The sequence below is a fragment of the Centropristis striata genome, chromosome 8 (genome assembly GCF_030273125.1).
Source record: "Centropristis striata isolate RG_2023a ecotype Rhode Island chromosome 8, C.striata_1.0, whole genome shotgun sequence".
Lineage (NCBI taxonomy): Eukaryota > Metazoa > Chordata > Actinopteri > Perciformes > Serranidae > Centropristis > Centropristis striata.
The window spans coordinates 6,445,609-6,463,651 of NC_081524.1; the positions used below are offsets into that span (position 1 = coordinate 6,445,609).

General features: G+C 38.0%; 3 protein-coding genes across 3 annotated transcripts; 1 reads left to right on the top strand and 2 right to left on the bottom strand.

Moving 5' to 3' along the window:
• Positions 1-1,955: 1,955 nt before the first annotated feature.
• On the top strand, positions 1,956-7,024 carry pnrc2 (proline-rich nuclear receptor coactivator 2). The gene is made up of 3 exons (XM_059339035.1): positions 1,956-2,144; positions 2,984-3,202; positions 4,153-7,024. Exon 3 carries the CDS (start codon positions 4,176-4,178, stop codon positions 4,644-4,646), a length of 471 nt encoding a protein of 156 aa, XP_059195018.1. The 5' UTR covers positions 1,956-2,144; positions 2,984-3,202; positions 4,153-4,175; the 3' UTR covers positions 4,647-7,024.
• Positions 7,025-7,842: 818 nt separating this feature from the next.
• srsf10a (serine and arginine rich splicing factor 10a) lies at positions 7,843-14,784 on the bottom strand. Its single transcript, XM_059339038.1, has 6 exons — positions 14,568-14,784; positions 12,156-12,260; positions 11,232-11,335; positions 10,966-11,134; positions 9,406-9,456; positions 7,843-8,527 (listed from the first exon to the last, which is right to left on the bottom strand). The coding sequence occupies exons 1-6, from the start codon at positions 14,630-14,632 to the stop codon at positions 8,257-8,259; spliced, it is 765 nt and encodes a 254-aa protein (XP_059195021.1). The 5' UTR covers positions 14,633-14,784; the 3' UTR covers positions 7,843-8,256.
• A 1,435-nt stretch (positions 14,785-16,219) lies between these two features.
• On the bottom strand, positions 16,220-17,210 carry fabp10a (fatty acid binding protein 10a, liver basic). Its single transcript, XM_059339036.1, has 4 exons — positions 17,050-17,210; positions 16,656-16,828; positions 16,447-16,536; positions 16,220-16,323 (listed from the first exon to the last, which is right to left on the bottom strand). The coding sequence occupies exons 1-4, from the start codon at positions 17,114-17,116 to the stop codon at positions 16,273-16,275; spliced, it is 381 nt and encodes a 126-aa protein (XP_059195019.1). The 5' UTR covers positions 17,117-17,210; the 3' UTR covers positions 16,220-16,272.
• Between the last annotated feature and the right edge of the window lie 833 nt (positions 17,211-18,043).

An 18,043-nucleotide genomic window follows, 5' to 3' on the forward strand; every position in this document is an offset into this window, starting at 1 on the left:
TCGGTCCTTGTGGCAAAATTACAGTAGTCAAAGCATTACTGTAGAAAAAACACAGTAAAGTATGAAAAGTGTGAAAAGTAAAGTAGATTACTGTATTTTTCCATTTTTACCATAATTTTGATCAGAATCAGTCCGATACAAATGTTTTTGGAAATCAATTGTAAAACAGTAAATGTATCAATATTATTTTCTTTAGTGTACAGAGTAATTACTTGCAATTACTAGTTATTTTTATAAAAAATAATAATGAAATTATTATCAAATTAATTATGCAATTAGCAAACAGCATTGTTTACTGCGCCGTATTGCCATAAACAGTACCATTAAAAATCACAATGTTTAACTGTTTTTTTTATTCTTACAGTAAACAAATTAGTACTGTAAACACAACTAAAAAAATCAGTGTTTCACATCGTTTTTTTTACAGTAAAGAAACCACTATTGTAAATAAAACTAAAATCAGTGTTTAATTGTTTTCTATTTTATGGTATAAAAACAGTACTGTTTATAAAAATACAGTGGTTCCACTGTAAATAATAATTACAGTAAGTTACTTGTTAATTGCTGCCAATAAGTTGCTGTAAAGATCACAGTAAATTATTTACAGTGTACCTTTTATATTCAATAAAAAACAACAACTAAAATACCAATATTTGAAAGCTCACTTTCCCCATTCCCGTTTCCATTTCACTACCTTTGAACCGGCTGTAAATTTAAATGGCCTGTGTCAATAAAATGGTCAAGGTTTTGCTGTAGCAGAAGGGCAGATGGTATATGGGGGATGGGCAGACAGGAGCTGTTGTGTAGGCTCATTACAGCCTGTTGCAGCTGTTTCGAAGCAGCACAACAGGTTTAACCTACGCTAACAGGAACTACAAATCCCTATTTCCCGTATCAGATCAAGTATGAAGCACATAATACATCTCGTCACACCGTTAAAATAATCGCCTAAGTCATTTTTGGTCAAAATTGTTGTTTTTTTGCCTAAATCATCTCCTCATTGCCACCTATGGTAAAATCTCCTACATCCTCAGTTGATCAGATCATTTGATTTTACCCCTTTAAGATAATGGCCTATGTCAAGTGTGTGACTTAAGCGGATTTATTATGCCTAAGTCAAAATAAAATGTGACTTAGGCAATTTTTTGAACATGCCTTTTTTGACTTAAGCAAGCTATGGTAACACTTTATTTTGAAGGTGTCTACATAAGAGTGACATGAGCGTGTCATAAACATGACATGGGATGTGTGCATGAACATTAATGACACTTTGAAGTAACATTAATGCTCATGATACTTGTCATGTCATTGATCTGACAGGCTTGTGTGACTCTTATGTAGACACCTTCAAAATAAAGTGTTACCATATCTTGCTTCAGTCACAAAGGCATGTTAAAAAAATTGCCAAAGTCATTTATTTCTCTTAAGTTACATCATTTACACACAGTGTTATTACTATGCCAATAGCCATCCTGTGTTACATCCTTTTTGAGTGAAATGATCAATAAATGTCATATGTTACACTTTTGGTGAAATGTTTTGTGTTTCCTGCAAAACTTGAAAAAAAAAATGACTTAGGCGATTATTTAACAGTGTGACGATCTACAGCACGTACGTGTTTACCCTGTTTGACCAAGGAATTGATATTACATAATATACTAAACAACATATATTGACACCTGAAACCATCACACGGTGTCTAATGAAAGTGTAGGGTTAATTCTTATGAAATACAGGGAGAAACTGGGCGGTTTTTGAGGGTTGTTTTCAGTAATTTTGTCACTTCTCTCAGGAAATACCCCGAGCTCCAACAAAGGAAAGGAGAGCGATTGACGTCATCCGTCTGGCAACAGGCGTGAATGCGTCTGGCTGCCTCGCCGCTGATTGGTCGCTCAGTTGGAACGCTGTACGTGATTGGCCAACTCCGAGCTACATATATCTGCTGTAGATTCCATTTTGTTGCAATTCAGACGGAGTCGGGAGAGAGAGAGGAGTGGCGACTTCGGCCACTTTAACACCATAAACATCTTCGAAGGGGACGGATTTTGTAGGAAATAAAGCTTGCTCTGCTTCCACACGAAGTCCACCATCGCATATTTTCCCGCACGAAGGGCTTTTTCAACATCCCAAGCCTGAGGAAGTCGGTAAGTGAAGAGAAGCAGTTGTTTTTATGCCTCGTCGCCATATTGAGCTGCGCGTTTCTTTGTTTTGGTTTGGTGCCAGAACAGTGTGACCGAGATAGTTAAAGCCTTGTTTACTTAGCATATAGTCCAGTTTTTTCTAATCACGTCGATCTATTATTATTACGAGCTGTTTTTTTCGTTCTTTTCGCCAAATATCTACTGACATAGACCAAACCTGGCAGGACAAAGCGACTGCAGTTAACCCTCTGGAGGCCACAAAAGCCTACTAACAGGATTTTACTTTTTTCTGCAAAGAGATTTTGCAGTGTGCATTCAGCATTTTAATGTAATCCTTGTGTTTACTGTTTTTTCGTGTGTTTTTTGTAATTTCTTTGTTTGTTGGTTGTTTTTTTTGTTATTTTCTGGTGTTTTTTTGTGTTCAAAATGTTGATCCAACAATTTTAAATGAAAAAATAATCATCAGGTCATATAGGCATGTCCTGAAAACAATAATCCAACACGTTATGGAAGATTTTTTTTAATACAGGCAGAATGGAAAAAGAGCCCCAAACTCCAAAGGGTTAAGCTGGAGGCACACAAACAAAAAGTCGCAGTTGCTTATGTAACGTTGTTTTCAAATAGTACCATTCACAATATTATATATAAGTTATGTAACGAAGGATTATGTAGCTGATGTCTTGTCGTATATTGTTTTTGTTGTTCTTTTGCAGTCCTAACTGTAATGACGCACTCTAAAATACACCTCCCCCCGCTTGGAGGAAAACAACAAAATGCGCACGTACACGACGTCAAAAGCCAATTGATCGTCTCTTAAACTCCTATTTTCTTTCCACCAAAAGGTTCTTGGCTTCTTGGAGCATCGTGCGCCGAGGTGAGTTGATGTTCAGCTCGGCTCCACGGGAAAACAACGCTCATTGGCACATGATAACTTCAGACCTTGCTGGACACAGAAGTGCAGCGAGAAGTAGACAGAGAACTACTTCGAGGACCTGGGGCTCGATTGGAGGTGAACGATTGAAGAGAGATCTCAGCTTCATCAACTTTCTGACAACAAAGAGGTGAGCTGAGGCTGTTTTGCTCTGGGGTATGTGTGTGTGTGTGTGGGGGGGGGAGGGGCGCCTGGCTGACTGGTGTTCCTGCACGTAACACTGCTCTTGTTTTTATCGAGAGGACGTGCAAGTGTGTGTGCGCGCGCTGTATGGACGTGTTTGTCAATACCAATAAGTGTTTTTTTTCGTGTTGATTTGATGCACAACATGGATCTGAAGTGACTCGACTGAGTTTTTAATTTTCTACATCTTTGCAATGAATTAATTTTAATCCAGTATTTTCCTAAATCAACCTTTTTTTTCGATCATATATCCTAGTTTTATGTTTTAATTTCTGACTTTTTGGGACAAAAATTCCATTATGGGGTATTGTGTGTATAATTTTCAGGAAAATGAATATAGTCTATTTTGGAATAAGGCTGAAGCATCAAAATGTGGAAATGCCTACCAGATGCACTGTATGTGTGACATAATGATACGCCAAATAGCCTTTATTGTCATTATATAGGCAACTATACAACGAAATTGAAAGTGCCAGTGCATAAGGTGCATAGTAAGACAATCTTAACACCAAACAACATGTGTGGAAACATTTAAAAATACTGAGCTAAACAAGGACAAGAAGCAGGACATGTGATGTAATACACAAGTATAAAGAATAAATCAATGGCTACTAAAACTGCTGTAATTTATAAATGATGTATGTTTTGCACATATGTGCACAGACATGTATATTAAATATAGGAGTGTGGAAAGTAACTATTTGAAGCAAATTACTATTATAGTATTGGGTAATTTAATTTTAAATCAAATTTGGATGAATGAGTCATTTTTGACCATGTTGTGCATTAGAAGGGTTGTCCATGTGTTGTGCATCAAATGGGTAATAGAATATTAACCATGCATTATATCCCCTGTATTTCTGTGCACTTTAGTAACAAATTATTATCTTTACAAAGGTGACACGTAGTGCAGCAGCAGTATGGGAGGCGGAGAGAGATACAACATTCCAGTTTCCCACCCTGAGCGCCCTTTGCCCAAGAAGAACCATCAACTTGGCCGGTCTAAGCAGAGAAGCCGCGACCAGAATGGAGCCGCAGTATCTGCAGGAGGCGCAGTCGGCCTGCACCACCACGGCCACCGCCGGAGCGACAAAGGCGCAGCCTACCACAGGTCTCCAGAGGCGCGGCAGGCCGCGTCTGCAGACAAGAATGCGTCTGTCCGCTTTGCCACCAACTATGATCAGAACTGGGAGGGTGCAGTGTCTCACCTCAACACGCTCCTGGCCACACAGGGGAGTCCCAGCTACGCGGGGCCTAAGTTCAGCGAGCCGCCCCTGCCTAGCGTGTTGCCCAAACCCCCCAGCCACTGGGTGTCCTTCCCAATGGGCTCCTGTGACAACAGGGAGATGATGGCCTTCCAGCTCAAGAGCCTGCTCAAGGTGCAGGGCTGAGGGGGATACCCACACTTGATAGATAAGCCAATGTATGAACTGGGACTCTTTTTGAGGGCACCCACCCACCAGGAACACCTCAGCGCTGTAATACTTTTAACTGTTTTTAGAGCGACCCGTGTTGGGAGACATTTGCAGCAAATTTTTGCTGTGAATGTTTGCTCAACACGTTTTTAAACCAATATTTCCAAACTATTACAGCCTTGGAGCCTTGCTGGTAGGTAATGCCTTCAGTGGAGTCAGTTTCTGTGATTAATGACGAACTGGATATCCTTTTTACTTATGTTTTGTTTTGTTCTTTTTGATGTCGGCTGTAAAAGCAGATTGGGTGTGCTTCCCTCCCCCAACAAGGGTTATAGTATAGATCAGGTAAATTCCCATCACTTTTACGGTCCATTTCTGTGGACAGACATGCTTTTTCATTTACATAAGTTTTACGACAAGCCTTTAGGGACACCTCTAAAGCTTCAGGTGCTAAAGCAATCCACATTTGTAGCATTTTTTTGACTAGGGCCCCAATTATTTTTCTTTTTTTTTTGTAATGCAATCCTTGTTTGGGCTGGGAAAGACACTCAACTGCAATTCTGCAGGGAAAAAAAGCTATATTACTGGAGGTAATACGCTGTACAGTAAAGGTCAAAGTATAACCTCAAACTGAAGGGTAAAAAGAGACCATGGCACACGGGCCTCAGACTGTCAGCTCCTGTATCTTTTTTATTGCGCTGTGCGCACATGCACTATAGAAGTTGAACTTGTCTGAGGCCCATAACACTCTATCATAGCATTATTTTGTACAAGTCCTTTATTGTGGTTGAAAGATGTATGAAGTGCTGCGTGTAACCAAAGCAATGTTTTCGCTGTATTTTTTTTTCTCCTCTTTTTTTTTTAAAGACATATGTGTGGTCGGCCATTGGTGCCATTGCCACTTTAACTTTGCCAGCCCGAGTGGCGAGTGGGTACGAGTCCCTCGGGTCACTTCTGAGCGTTCATCTGTTCCAATCAGTTCTGTCATTGCTCCTCAGTCTCCGCCTCCTCGGGGCAGTGCTGCAGCCTTCACATGCGGAAGAGGGCCAGGCTTAGTAGTGTGACTGTTTAAGTTTCACTTTCTAAGTCATGTGACATGGTCCTGTGGGCTGTATGCATTTGTAAGAAAGGTGTGGCAGAGCTGAGGGAGGTTCCTGAAGAGACGTGGCCCCAGGGACTCAACACGAGGCAGGAGGTTTGTGTTTATGTTTACAAAATATAGGTCTCAGATGTTGACTATCCCATAATCAACAGACACTCTGCCTCCTGTCTCTGCCTCTTGTTTGCCCTCTTGCACTGCAATCAAACTAGTTTTTAATAAGTTACAGGCCAGGATGCTATTGAAATGATGGAGGCGTAATTGACTATCTCCCTATGGATTCTCTATTTTTGTGACTCAATCCTCTATTGAGGCTCTTTTTGCTTTCCCCTTGCAGAATTGGAGGTGTTTGAGGCCAGCGTAAAGATGACAAAACAAAGTATGAGAGCTTGTTAATGTGTTCAAGAGCCATGTAAATAATGAAATGTATAAAGTACTTGTAGCATATGTACATTTGCAGGCCGAGTTTGAGGCCTGTCTGACAAAAGTATTTTTAGTAATAACACTGAATGTATAAGACATGCTAAGGACGTGTCTTGACTTCAATGTCTTGACTTCAATACTGAAGAATATTTTTGTTAAAAAAAAAAAAACTGCCTATAGCATTTCTAAGTACCCCTGCACTGTAATCTTTCCAGAGATCTTGCACATGGTTTTTTATTGTTTTGTATAAAGCAGTGTAGGGTGAAATATGCTAAGTGCAAATTAAGTAAAACTGCAAAATGTAAATTGGATCCGAGGAGACTTGCCCATGTATGGACCCGAGTTCTGAATGTGCTTGCTTTATGCAAGCGTGATGCTTTTAATCCTGAGTTGACCTGTTTGTGCCTAAGTTAAACTCCATGCTGAAACGACTATTTTCATTAGGTGGCTATGCCACAAATTGACCAAATGTTTATATTTTTTATTTTTGCCAGAACCACCTTCAATTCTCAGCTGTTCTTCCGCCAGCTGACAACTGAACCTGGTCCCATGTTGTTTAAGTTCTACCTATTGGTTGTTCATGTAAACATTTTCTTTCTTGCTCTGATTGAGTCGTGCATGGCAGTCTCCTTATTCTAAATTTGAAACTTGTATTCAATTGGCTGTTAATTTATCCCACTGAAAAAATGTCACCTAAGTTGAAAAGACAATGCCCTGTTTAAAATTGGTATGAATTGGTGTTTTTAAAAGATGCAATTGTGAAAGAATGCACTATGAATTGATGACAAATTTTACAAAAAAAAGAAGAAATAAATCCCTTTCCCTCCCCCCCCATTTTTGTCTGTGCTTGAGTATCTTCTACTGGTTTTAAAATGTATGCTTAGCATTATATAGCCAAAGAATAGACTGTTCACTGAAATAATAGAAGTATTGTTAAAAGCCATAACAATCCTAGTCAGTGTACATCTTTATCCTTTTAATTTTAAAGGATCAGAGTGAATTTACTACTTTGACAAAGCATAAACCACCAAAGGAATGCTTTAAACATTCAACTCTGTTTTACTCACTGAACCTACATGACAAATGAATGCAGTTAATCTTTAAAATTAGCTGGATCCTCAAATGGCTGAATTTGAAGGATACTATGTCAGTTTACACTGAATGTTATCACTTAACATACAAAACTTGCATTAAAGTCGAGCAAAATTTATGCATAAACGAATGCCAGAATATTTAGCTAAAATATAAGTCATCTTGATACATTGCCAGTTAAGTTAATTAATGCTTTCTCAGTCGCAAAAGTTAATTTATATGTATCAGATGATGTACAATGTGCAAAGTATATAAAGCTATGTTTGTGTTAACAGTCCACTATAGTTCTTTATTTATAAATAACTGTTTTTAAACTGCAGTACTGAATTTAAGCAGGGCCTTAAAAGACGCACAGCTGCACACTCTGCAGGTTGTTCCATTTGTGCGTTATTACAGTGAAAGGAAGGACTCTGGCCTCGTCTCTGGAGGACCCGACTCCGAATGGAGGACCCTTGACTTTGGGATACAGCCATAGTCTCAAAATACTGGTATTGGGTATCAAGTTGTGTAGCCACTGATTTCTCATTCATTGCCACAATAATAAGAGCAACTCCAGTATACAGTTTGCCTGCTGTATAATAGCAGGGAGAGCGTAGCATTTATTTGTTTCCATAGTACATAAACAATAGAGCCAAACAGACAGGCGTATTAAATGTATGGACGTAAATATTGCTAATTGAAAGTACAAAAATATTGGCAACGCCGAACTGTAACATTTCCCCACCATCGGATTCCCACATTACACAAGTCCTAAAAAGACTATTGATTGACTTTCATGAATCACTTCAGAACAAATCTTTTTAACTAAAAGAAATATCTCGACTATCTAGCTGCTCTCTTCCCTCCTTTGGCGACAGAGAGATCAATAATGTGATGATAAACAAATACAAACATAGGTCAGAACACTGAAGTTATCGTAGCTGAACACAAACATCCTCAGAGAGATTAACACAGCTTCAGAGGAACAGACAGTCAGTGGCCTCCAGACTTGCGTCCGGCCCAGGACCTGGACCGGGAGCGTGAGCGGGACACGGATCGAGAGCAGGAGCGGGACGGAGATCGTCCCACGGGCCGTTTCTGGGCGCTGGAGGCTGGGTGGAAGTCTTCGGCCGGGCTGTGGGACCTGGACTGGCTCTTCTTATTACCTTTGGGTCTGGGAGGGGAAGGGGAGTGGGATGCGGATCGGCTCCGTGAGCCCGGTTCACGGTTGGGCCTGTGGTGGTCACGAGGAGGACCTCTGTACCTGCTGGGAGGAAATGTGCATCGTACAGTTGAGAAGAGAACAAAAGCTGTTTATATCAGAATCAGAAATACTTTATTGTAATTGCTTTGTTACAGTTGCTATGACAATATGAATACAAATGCTAGTCTTTAGTAAGTAAAGATATGTACAAGAGATAAAGAAGTACAAATATATGTTCAATAGCATACAATAGAAATGGAAACATAGAAATATCAATATGTGCAGTCATGGAAATTACAAGACTCAATCTAAGAACAAGAACCTCACCATACTTCAGTATATACAATCATGGAAAAAATATTAGACCACCCTTGTTTTCTTCAATTTCTTGTTCATTTTAATGCTTGGTGCAACTAAAGGTACATCTGTTTGGACAAATATAATGATAACAAAAATAGCTCATAGGAGTTTAATTTAAGAGCTGATATCTAGACATTTTCCATTGTTTTTATTGATAACCAAAATCATTATTGAGAAAACAATGGAAAATGTCTAGATATCAGCTCTTAAATTAAACTCTTATGAGCTATTTTTGTTGTTGTTATTATTATATTTGTCCAAACAAATGTACCTCTAGTTGCACCAGACATTAAAATGAACAAGAAAGCAAGGAGAAAACAAGGGTGGTCTAATATATTTTTTCCATGACTGTATATATGTAACAACAGTGTGACCAGTTGAACTATTGCACATGATTTCTATAGTAATTCGGTGAAGTTATAAAGTAATGAATCGTGGCTGCTGACGTGTGAAATTAGTCTATTGACTTAAGGTACTAAAAGTACTCTAGATGACCCGTACTTTAGACTGTGTCCTCCTCTCTGACAACGCCGCTAGAGAGTCCAGTTCTTTACATACTAGAAGATAAAGTAGCCTACCTGTCATTTTCATTGCTTCTGCTCCGTCTGTGTCGAGTGTAGGACCGAGATCTGTAAAAAACAAACAAAAACAAGACTTGGTCATTAGGCAGAAAGAGAGACCAAAATAGCCAGAATCATTCAGTAACTTTTAAATATCTAGTGTGTAGGATTTAGTGGCATCTAGCTGTGAAGTTGCAGATTGCAACTCTTTCCAAGTATGCAATAGTACCTTTGGTGACCATCAGGTCACATAAAAACATAGAAAAGTCCTCTCTAGAGCCAGTGACTGGCTGTGTGGAAGTAGGGATGTCACGGTTACCCGTTTTCACGATTAATGGATGTATTAAACGTTACAATTAGTAACCACCCGGCGTTGTACGACAATGTAAAGGTAAATAGAAATTGGTTAAAGTTATGTCAATGTTTACCTAACACAAACAATGAATTGGTAGAAAATACTTACTGTGTCATTTGCCATTAATTGTGTGCGACACTGATTGGGCATATAGTGCAACGGGACAAGTTAAGCAACATCACGTAACGTTACGTAAAGCCGAACATGTCTTATAGTAGTGAGTGAGTCAGTGTCACTGTGCAACGGACTGTAAAAGAAAAAGTAATGTAATCTTTTAAAAGGTCCTCAGTCAGTGAACATTTATCATTACCTCCTATTGTTTCTGTATTGAGCAAAAAGTAGTAAAAGCACTATGGGATGCCCCTTTCATTTATTACTAATTGATTTATGGCAATGTAATTTAAAATTAAAAGGACCAAAATAATAGATATATATTTTTTATCTGGCCGCATAAGATTAGACAAAGAAATTATTAAAATGATTTTAATAGCTTAAACACTTAGTATATATGACATTCCCCCTGGCATTATTATACTTTTTCTTGGACTTTTTGGTTACTTTACATTGTTGCTATATTATTTTGTTATGAGAGCATCCAAATAGGGAAATAATAATAAAAAAAGACCTATAAGGAGTGTTCATGTGATTTAACTTATTCATAGTAGTGTGAAATTAATTAATGCAAAAATAATCGTGATAATCGTAATATTGTGATTATTTCTCTGACAATAATCGTACCAAGAAAATCTTTAATCGTGACATCCCTATGTGGAAGAAGACCTGTTTCTTGTGCAGATATGAAGGGCTCATTATTAGCTATCACAATGTCAATGAATCATCTTCTATCCTACACACTGCTAAATGTAGTAGGCTAAATATCTGGACCTGTCCTGGATTCGGTCAGCAAGCTACAGCCAATGAGCCCGCGAGGAAATGGTTGAAGGGAACCCGGGATGGGGGTCACATGTAACTAAGGGGATTCCTTCTCCTTCCTCCTAGATATTGTAACGCCGCCAGCAAGCCAAGTCGTGTAAAAACTACAGTTCAAGATTCACAGTTCCAAGACAGCAAGTTGTGTAGTGTGAACTAGTCATCAGTGATCAAACTTAGCTTTGCAACAACAGAAATCACAGTTTTTATAACTAAGTGAAAAACAATTAAACTAAGTTTTATTGTTTGTTTAAGTGATTTTAGTTACTGTGGATGCAATACAACAAACTCACTCTCTGGGGCTCTCAGACCTCCGGGGACGGTGCTCGTAGGAGGGGCTCCGGGACCGGCGTCGATCATAACTGCGGCTTCGGGATCGTCTTCGGCGGCTATCTCGATTATCATCGTGGCGGGAGAAACTGCGAGGGGAATGGCGCTCCTTGGTTTTCATCTGGTTAGGGGCTAGTTGGAACAATGATACCACAACATTTAGTGTTTATGAACTCAACATTTTCTAAACAATGCAGAATGAGACAGATGTAATGCAAATTGTTCATACTCTTTCTGTCCCCCTGGGCGAACTGGATCTCGATCTGACGGCCACAGACCCATTTATGGTCCAGGTTGTGAAGAGCGTCCTCTGCATCCCGGACATCTTCAAACGTGCTGTATTGTTAAGGCCTTTTATTTTGAAATTTTGGAAAGTTTGGACAGAGAAGGCTGCATACATGCAAAACAACAATTTAACAAAAAAAAAAAAAAGGCCGCAACACAAGTTGACGGCTCACAGTCTATGAAATACAGCTATTGGTTTTCACTAGTGCGGTGCAAAAATCAGGTATTTCAGAAAAATAAATTAATGAAATGTTATATCAACAACATAAAATTGAATCAATGGGCTCATTTGTGATCTCAAATTGTGAAGACAAGACAATTGATGGTGATCAGATTCGGTAGGATACAAAACATTTGGCTTGTTACCTTTAACATGCTTGACCTTTGACCTTCAGCTTGATCTTTATTGTCTTGGCAGAAGAACTTGAGGTTTCCTGCTTGTCTTTGCCCAATAAACACTTTGATTTTCCTCCCTTTGGTTGACAAATGGACGCCTGGGCGCTCTCTTTTCTCCTCTTTGTATCTTCATGCTTTTGCTCTCTTTATTTTCCCAATTCCACTACTGCTTGTCGCCTGGGTGTCTTTGGCTTGAATCTACTCTACAACCGCCTTTCACCTTTCTTTGGTGTGGGATCTCCAGAACTGTATCTTTACCATTCTAAGGCAACAACAGAAGAAATATTGGTTAGGAGTATGTTTAAATCTGAATACAATAATTCTTAAAAAAAATAACATTAAAAAAATACATGGCCATTGTCAGGTCAGGTGTCACTGAACCAACTGCAACCAAAAAAAAAAAAATCAGATTGAATGCTTTACAATCCCGCTGTGAAAAGACAATTTTTCAAATTAAAAGAATAAAGGATATTGAATGTAAGCAAATCCTCTTGCCCGCCGTGTATAGAAGTCAAGTGGAATGTAGACATCTACAATAGGCCCATAACGACCAAACTCACGTCGTAAATCCTCTGGCCTAAAGTGTCATGAAATAAGCACATTTATACTGTTGGCTGTCATATGAATTAAGCTGTAGCTCAGTGTGTAAGCCACAAAAGCTGTTGCCAGCACAGCATATGACAAAACTTATTTGCAGAAAAATCCCATTACGCTCCCACTTCAAAAAGAAAGTTTCCTCATGTAAAAGGTGTAATAGCACAAGTAAATCCCTTGCCAGCTGACTCCACACATCCATAAAAAGCCTGAAAGTGCATGCATTATATATTAACAAAAGGTGGCAAAGTCACAGGGTTAAAATTAATTACATTCACAACAGTCACATTTAAAAAAAAAGCACCACTGACAATGTATCGGAAATACTAATTTACGTGTGTCTCATGATTAGCATTTCAAGTGTTTGTAATATGTGATATGCTATGATTTCACATTCAGTGGCTAAGAACTACACAGTGAATTATGTACACAAATATTTGAGAACTATATTTTCTTCTGTAGAAAACTGGCTGAAAGCTGTACAGAGCAAGGACTGTGTAACTCAAAATAAATCTCTAGACCAATTGGATTATACCTAAGCTATCTGCATGGTAAACTATAAAAGTGCATAATTTCATTTTCATCAAACACAGCAAACAAAAAATGCACCTTTTAGGAAATATTTGCAATTCAAAATTAATATAAAAATAGGTAAAATGTATTTAAAAAAAGAAGCAGTGTGTCGAGATTACGATTGTGATGTGCTAAAAGTGTGAAGAATAACATGAACAGATAATAGTATGTAAACAATTAATTTGTTTCAATTTTTAAAAATTGTTTTAATGCACAGTATTATAGTATTTTAATGTGAACACGTTGTGGTAAAACAGCTCTGGTAAAGCCTTGAATAACAACATTTTTACACGTCTACAGTTTTTCGCAGTCGCTTTGGTGCATTTCTCACATCACGATTAACATTTGTACAATAGTGCTCAAGACAGCACTATATACTATTTGCACAGCCATTTGAAAACAGTAAAGTTACACATTACTGTATTTAGTGAGCTAACTGAGTACAACACAATCAATATGCATGTTTCATATATTTACTGCATATGCTCTTTGCAATTCTAATTTGTTTACAGCATTGTGCAAAAGAAAAAATCACCCTTATTTACAACAAACATAAAGTTCCTTTGGGTATAGGTGTGCACAGTACTGTGTCACAGTGTTGTAAACATGTCCTGCTTGGTTCATATATGCTTGTAAAGTGTTTATGGGTTTATGGATTCAGCTCCGAGTGATTGTAGAGAAGTGGCTTATCATTGGTTCAACTAATAACACAGCCCTTCTCATCAGTCAAAGCTGAAATTTAGCTGAGAACATTTTAAAAAATGTATAAAATTTGCTTGACAGATTTTGACAACTAGTTCAACATTTTTGTATGTAATAACTCGAGCAATGAAATGAGGACTATTAGTTTTATGTGGAATAGTGGAAAATAATGTGGAATTAGTTTTTATGTATTCAGCATTCACAAGTATAGTTAATTCTGATTGACATGACATAAGCAATGATAATGTTATAAAACAGCAGAGAGTTGTATGACACTAATTGATGCATGTTCAGAAGCATTTGTAATTTGTTGGAAGGAATGAGGAACTGTTACTATGATGAGCACAAATGACTAAATGTGAAGATGTGAACTGTTGTGCAAATGTTTATAGTGATGTGAGAAATGCACCAAAGCGACTTAGAAAAACTGTAATAAAACATTTGTCCTCACTTGTTACATTTCCCACATTCAAACAGGCCAGTATAACCTCAGCTCGACACTTTATTGGCCTCTGGAGACGCATGTCTATTTCCTGCAGCTGTTACGCAACGTAACAACAATTTGTTGACTCGCTGCTGACTAAAACGGGGGCGTTAAGTTTGGGCAGAGGTTAACACTGTTAGCTGGGACAAAAATAGACTGATGGAAAATAGTCCCACACTACACGCACTTCACACAAAGCGCCGCGCATTGATTTGGCATTGTTATCCGGCTAGATCTTTAATATATGTCCATAATATAGAAGGAGTGTTATTATCGCCTGCTGCAACATCACAGTACAGTATCTGGCTAGCTAACAACGTGTTAGCAAACATTATGTTATGTTGATGTTTATGTATACGATATAAACAGTTATATGTAGCAATAATCGGTTAAAAACTACTATCCACGTGTTTTTTGACCACCCTAACCTGGGATGAGTCGTAATGTTGCCGTTAGTTTACCGTTTTGGTTGTTTGCTAACTAGCTAGCATCACGTTAGCTTTACCATACATGGTTAAAATGAATACATACCTGGAGTCGTCGGCGATGTTTCTAACGAACAGAGATGTGTTAGGCGGCCTCAGGTACCTTGCCATTTTTAACGGCCCTTTATAGTTACAACTCGGAGGCCGTGAATTGTTTTTACTACAGCTATTTCTCTGAACAAAACCCTGAGGCTTTACAGCCGCTGATACTCGCTACGTGGTCGGAGCTAGCACCACGCACTGCGCATGCGCACAGCTGTACAACTGAGAAGGCACATGCGTGCGCACACAGCCTAAGCTGTTATCATTATTGTTCTGTTATTGCATTATTATAGTTTATCCAGTTGTTTTCTTGCACAGTAACTTTTTTTTTTTTTTGAACATATGTTTATTGCACATTTTGTTAATTTACAAACGGTGAACAACATAGAACAAGAAGGCACATACAAGAAAAAATAATAACAATAATGAATAAAAATAAAATATAAAATAATAAAAATAATAAATAAATAACTGGGGAAAGAAAGAGAGAGAGAGAGAGAGAGAAAAAAAGGGGGGGGGGGGGGCTTTATAACCACAAAATAAATAAATGAAAAAAATAAGTAAATAAATATATACATACTTATATCTATACACATACACAGATACATATACATGTCCGTAAAGCTCTAAATGTGTATGCTAAATCAAGATAAAATAAAAAAGATAAAGATAAATAAATCTTCAGTTCATTGCACAGTAACTTGATACTGCTCTTCTTTCAAAAACAATAACAGGGCTTTGAATAGATAGATAGATAGATAGACAGATAGATAGATAGATAGATAGATAGATAGATAGATAGATAGATAGATAGATAGATAGATAGATAGATCGCATTGCCACAATCATCTCATGGAAACAGGTGAAAAATATGTTATACCAACTTTATGGGCAACACATGCATTTATTTTTACTCACTTTTAGCCTATTAATTACACCTAACCAAGATTTTTTATTTTTTTGCCCAAACCTTAGAGAAGTACTTTTGTAGCCTAAACATAATGAAACTGCTGCCTTTTAAGTCCAATCCCCACTGGACACGTTTTTAGAAGCATTTTCTACACATTTTCTTACGCATTAGGTCTATTTTTGTCGTGGTTAGTGAAGCACTATGCATATGCAGCTGTTAAACTCACACAAATATCCCACTCTGTATGTGTATTAATGGCATCTACATTCATAGATAGATAGATAGATCAACACCAATACAATAAAATAGAATAGAATAAAAATTTAAAAAATAGTATGATTGTGCAAAATTAGAGAGTGCAAGGGACAACAAAAAAATATTTAAATACAAATAAATAATATACAAGAAGAGATACTGTACGGTATTGACATAAGGGAGCGCATAAACAGTGCAAGTGTATGAAAGTGTGTGAAACGGGTTGTGTAGACTATGACACAAAACATAATATTGGTTGTTTATAACAAAAATAAGTATATATGTGTACTGTATATACTGCATTACCGTATCTAAATATGTACCACAACTGTAAGGTACTGGAAAACCTTGAAAATGTGCCTTAAAAATGTACTTTAAAAGTTTTTGAATTTGACTTTGGAAAAGCTGCAGGAAAACTGTGAGTATATTGAGAGTAGGCCTTTGCAAAGAGGGCCGTTTGTAAAAAAAAAAAAAGAAGTTGCACACCACACTTATTAAGCAACACTTTTATTTAAATAGACATTGGTTACTTCACTGCCAAGTTTTACATCTTTTTGCTCCTCCTGATGAGAGTTGTTGAGCCCATGGTCAGAGTCTGAAAGGGGATAAGGGAAAAGAAAACACTGAATTTGTGGCCAGAAAACATATTGCATTTTTGAGCTTATGGTGCATAAGGGGGACATTTACAAAGAGTGAGTTCTAGTAAGATATACTGCACCTCAACCATCTCTCCTCCCTGGAGCTCTTGGATGTGACAGAACTTGCCGGTGTTGCAGACCAGTTTTCCGCCCTCCAGATTGACAATGCACTGCAGGTCAGATAATGAGAAAAACATTACTAACACAGTATACATAAACCCAGATAAGGAAGCATATACTCAAACACTTATATGACCTAAAAAATAAAAGGTAAATAAGAATTACAAACCTTGAGCTTCTTGCCGTCCATGGTGGTGATATCAGCCTCCTTGCCGACGGTAAAGGTGTTGGTCACAGTCTTTCCAGGGGTCTTGGAGGTGACAACGAAGTCATTACCTTTCTGCTTGATCTCAGTAATTGGCTTGATGTCCTTAGCCATCTTGATGATCTCCTCTGGGAGTTCTAGTAAGCAAAGCGTGTGCATTTTTGTTAATTTCTGCACAGTAAAAGTAATCACTGATGATTCTCTCAACTGCAGAATTGTGTAGTCTTATTATGATAAACATTAGAAGGGGGCAACAACATAAAAATAGCCACTTTCCATACAGCTACCAAAGATAATAAATGTATTTTCATTATTTATACGCCAACCAAAATCCATGGTTTGTTTTTCTTTTTCTCACCCATGGCCCTGAGGAACCCCTCGTAGTTCTCCTGGGAGTAGACCTGCCATGTTCCGTTGAAGTCCATTTTTCTAGATCAGGGTTCTCCTTCACCAAGGTGGGCTGGAGGCTGAGACAGCTGTGTGAAGCTCAACACAATGTGAAGGATGTGACTGTAGTGCTGCTCCTTCTTATACAGAAACCAAGGAGGGGGTCCCAGTACCGTGTCTAATGAGTAACAAGCCCCTCTGAAGTAATCGCTGCTGTTTGAACAACCTGGAGTTCACTTACTCCTGTTTGGCCAAACCTCAGCTTCCACCAAAGATGAATGACAGTCACGTGTGTTCAAGGACCTCACTGGTTATAAAAAAAAGGAAAAGGAAAAGTATGATTTGTACATATGCATCATTCTGTGCAGAAGTTTTGTGACAATTATTAACATTCTTTTGATGAACATTTAATGCAATAAAAAAAGATTGAATACACTATAAGCTATATTAACATGTATTTTATTTCCAGTCCCATTCATTGAACTTTATATAAACTCCATGCACTTCTGCAAACTTTCCTCAGGGTGCCGTTGAACCTACCTGACTGACTGAGGCCCAGCGGTAGGGTTAATGACACTACGGACTGTTTGCTTTGAAAGTGCAAGACACATTCGTCTACTTGCAAAATCATTAACACGCTAAATGAGGTAACAAAAATAGCAAAATGTGAGCTGAGCTTGGTTTCCTCTTGTTGAAATGTGACCGCAAGAACAAGCAAAGCAAAACCAAACCCAACAGAAAGGTCCCCATCACTGAACTGTCACAATAGTCTCTAAAAAGTTAGAAGACTTACAATATGCATATGCAAAAAACACAAAAACATTAAATAATTCACAAATAACGTGTGGTCATGCATTGGAATAAAACTTTACTGGATGAAGATGTAATTGCCGTATTTCTTTTCTTTTCTTCCATCTCTGTCATATTGTATGTCTGTTTAAGTATACATTTGGACAGGTTGATGG

Excerpts from the sequence above, each read along its gene's own strand:
- pnrc2 (XM_059339035.1), top strand. The coding sequence starts at position 4,176 with ATGGGAGGCGGAGAGAGATACAACATTCCAGTTTCCCACCCTGAGCGC.
- srsf10a (XM_059339038.1), bottom strand. The coding sequence starts at position 14,632 with ATGGCAAGGTACCTGAGGCCGCCTAACACATCTCTGTTCGTTAGAAAC. Across the intron at positions 11,336-12,155 it reads AGAGGATTTGCTTACATTCA|GTTTGAAGATGTCCGGGATG; the intron begins ATATCCTTTATT and ends ACAATACAGCAC. Across the intron at positions 11,135-11,231 it reads CGCCCAGGGGGACAGAAAGA|CCCCTAACCAGATGAAAACC; the intron begins GTATGAACAATT and ends TGTTCCAACTAG.
- fabp10a (XM_059339036.1), bottom strand. The coding sequence starts at position 17,116 with ATGGACTTCAACGGAACATGGCAGGTCTACTCCCAGGAGAACTACGAG. Across the intron at positions 16,829-17,049 it reads GGGGTTCCTCAGGGCCATGG|AACTCCCAGAGGAGATCATC; the intron begins GTGAGAAAAAGA and ends TTTGCTTACTAG. Across the intron at positions 16,324-16,446 it reads AGGGAGGAGAGATGGTTGAG|ACTCTGACCATGGGCTCAAC; the intron begins GTGCAGTATATC and ends ATCCCCTTTCAG.